Below are 1,909 nucleotides of genomic sequence, written 5' to 3'. Positions count from 1 at the left end.
CCAACACACATTTCAGTTCAAACAACTTGTAAAAGTGCATGTAGTGCTATGACCCCTTTAAGAAAAAAATTATTTAAATATTCAGACATTAATATCAGTTCACAATTTTTGATAGTAGTTGTTATAAAAACGATTTATAATAATTAATAATTTCATTATTATGAACACACAAACCCATATTTCCATGCAGATGATTTTCAGTTTGAACAGCCAAAATATATTGTTACATTACACAATTATTTCTCAAGTTTTCACGTGAGTCTGTCTCCCTAGGACTCTTAATTGAAAGTATATATTTGTTCCATTGTTTCCCACTTCACATTTCCTTGGTTAAGGTTTATTTACTTTATGTGTCTAGTTAAGTTCTCACTGTCCTGTGTATTTCTGCTGCAGCCCTCTGTTTCCGTCTTTAATTGTCCGATCCTCTTGACTACGTGATGTTGAGCTGTTGCAGTTTCCTTTGTATAGTGTTTTCACCTGTTTATGGATTGCTTCACCTTGTTCATTTGAATAAAAGCTGCAATTAACCTAGATCCACACCTCAACTACTCTCCTTCCAGCACAAGTTAGAGATATTTTTGAGTACATAACCCAAAACCCTATGCTAACCTAACTACTTCTCAACAATAAAACAAGGAACAAGCGGATAAAAGAACAATCACAATATTTTATTCCAAAAATCTGAGGCCTGATATTAGTCTGTACGAGGACCAGACCAAAATTTAATCAAAGTCCCAATCGGCGTAACAATCTGGCACACGTTCAAAGTTTGTCACCAAAAGAAGCAACAGCTCGGTTGTGAAATGCCTTTAGCTTGGTGTGGCATTGGTGTGTCACAAATGCAACATGCTAAAGTTCACATTTATATTCTGAATGAGATGTGACCACATTCAAGGAGGTGTGGGTGGTTTTAGGTCATCAAAAACATCTATTATAAACACAATAATATCTCTTAATTTTCCAGATACAGGAACAGCTAAATAAATGAATATAATTAAATGTATAATAAATATAGTAAATAAAAGTACAGACACATTATAGACAGCAAAATCATCAAGATATTTTGAGAAACTAGCTTTGATCATAAAAGTATCAATCTCATCCAAAGGTTTAACTGAAAACAATCAGCATTTGTAAACAGACATTAAAAAGCACTTTATAATGACACACAGAGCTCATGAACGAGTGCCATTGGAAATCTCAGGAGTGAGAACAGGCTGACATCTTACTATTACTGATTAAAGCTATATAGGAATATTCTATATTGTTAAATCACAGAGTTTTACCGTTGATCCACTGTACAGCCTAAACCCAGGATAGAGAGGCTGAGTGAATGTGGTCTGAACTCTTTGGATGAGGGTCATTGTGTCAGAGACACCATAGAAGGACAGAGTTCCTGCTTTGTGATCCACATACACTCCTATTCTAGAGTATCTGGAGAAAACAGGCAGATCAGTCTCCATATCATTGTTCCTGAATGAGTATCTGGAAGAGGAGCAGAACAAACTCCAGGACTGATCATTATATCCAAACAAGCACTTAGTATCCGTTCCCTTGCGACTGATGTGTTTATATGACACTGATATACCCACATCACCGTTACACTCCACTTCCCAGTAACAGCATCCATGCACACTCTCTCCACACAGCACCTGATAATAAACATCAAATCTGTCCGGATGATCAGGATACCGCTGGACTGTGTCGGTGTATGTAGCCAATCTGTTCCTCTCCGACAGATGAATGTGTTTATTTACAGTGTTTGGATCAAATGTGAACTGATGAGAATCTGATGGAGATCAAATATATCAGAGTGATCAGGAAACATTTAAACATTAAGGTTTTTGTTTTAATGTAGCTGAATAGTTTATATCAAAATATTTAAAGGTCATTTACATTATGGTTGGTT

At 35.8% G+C, this 1,909-nt stretch overlaps 1 protein-coding gene across 1 annotated transcript; it reads right to left on the bottom strand.

Moving 5' to 3' along the window:
* Window positions 1–692: 692 nt before the first annotated feature.
* On the bottom strand, window positions 693–1,789 carry LOC107683135 (stonustoxin subunit alpha-like; the record flags this gene model as incomplete). The annotated part of the gene is made up of 1 exon (XM_016479216.1): window positions 693–1,789. A coding segment is annotated over one exon (530 nt), but the record flags the coding sequence as incomplete, so codon positions are not given.
* Window positions 1,790–1,909: the final 120 nt, after the last annotated feature.

Source organism: Sinocyclocheilus anshuiensis, unplaced genomic scaffold (genome assembly GCF_001515605.1).
Source record: "Sinocyclocheilus anshuiensis isolate Anshui unplaced genomic scaffold, SAMN03320099.WGS_v1.1 C32969982, whole genome shotgun sequence".
Classification (NCBI taxonomy): Eukaryota; Metazoa; Chordata; class Actinopteri; order Cypriniformes; family Cyprinidae; genus Sinocyclocheilus; species Sinocyclocheilus anshuiensis.
Note: the sequence above shows the minus strand (reverse complement) of the source record. Positions and strands in the feature narration are given on the sequence as shown.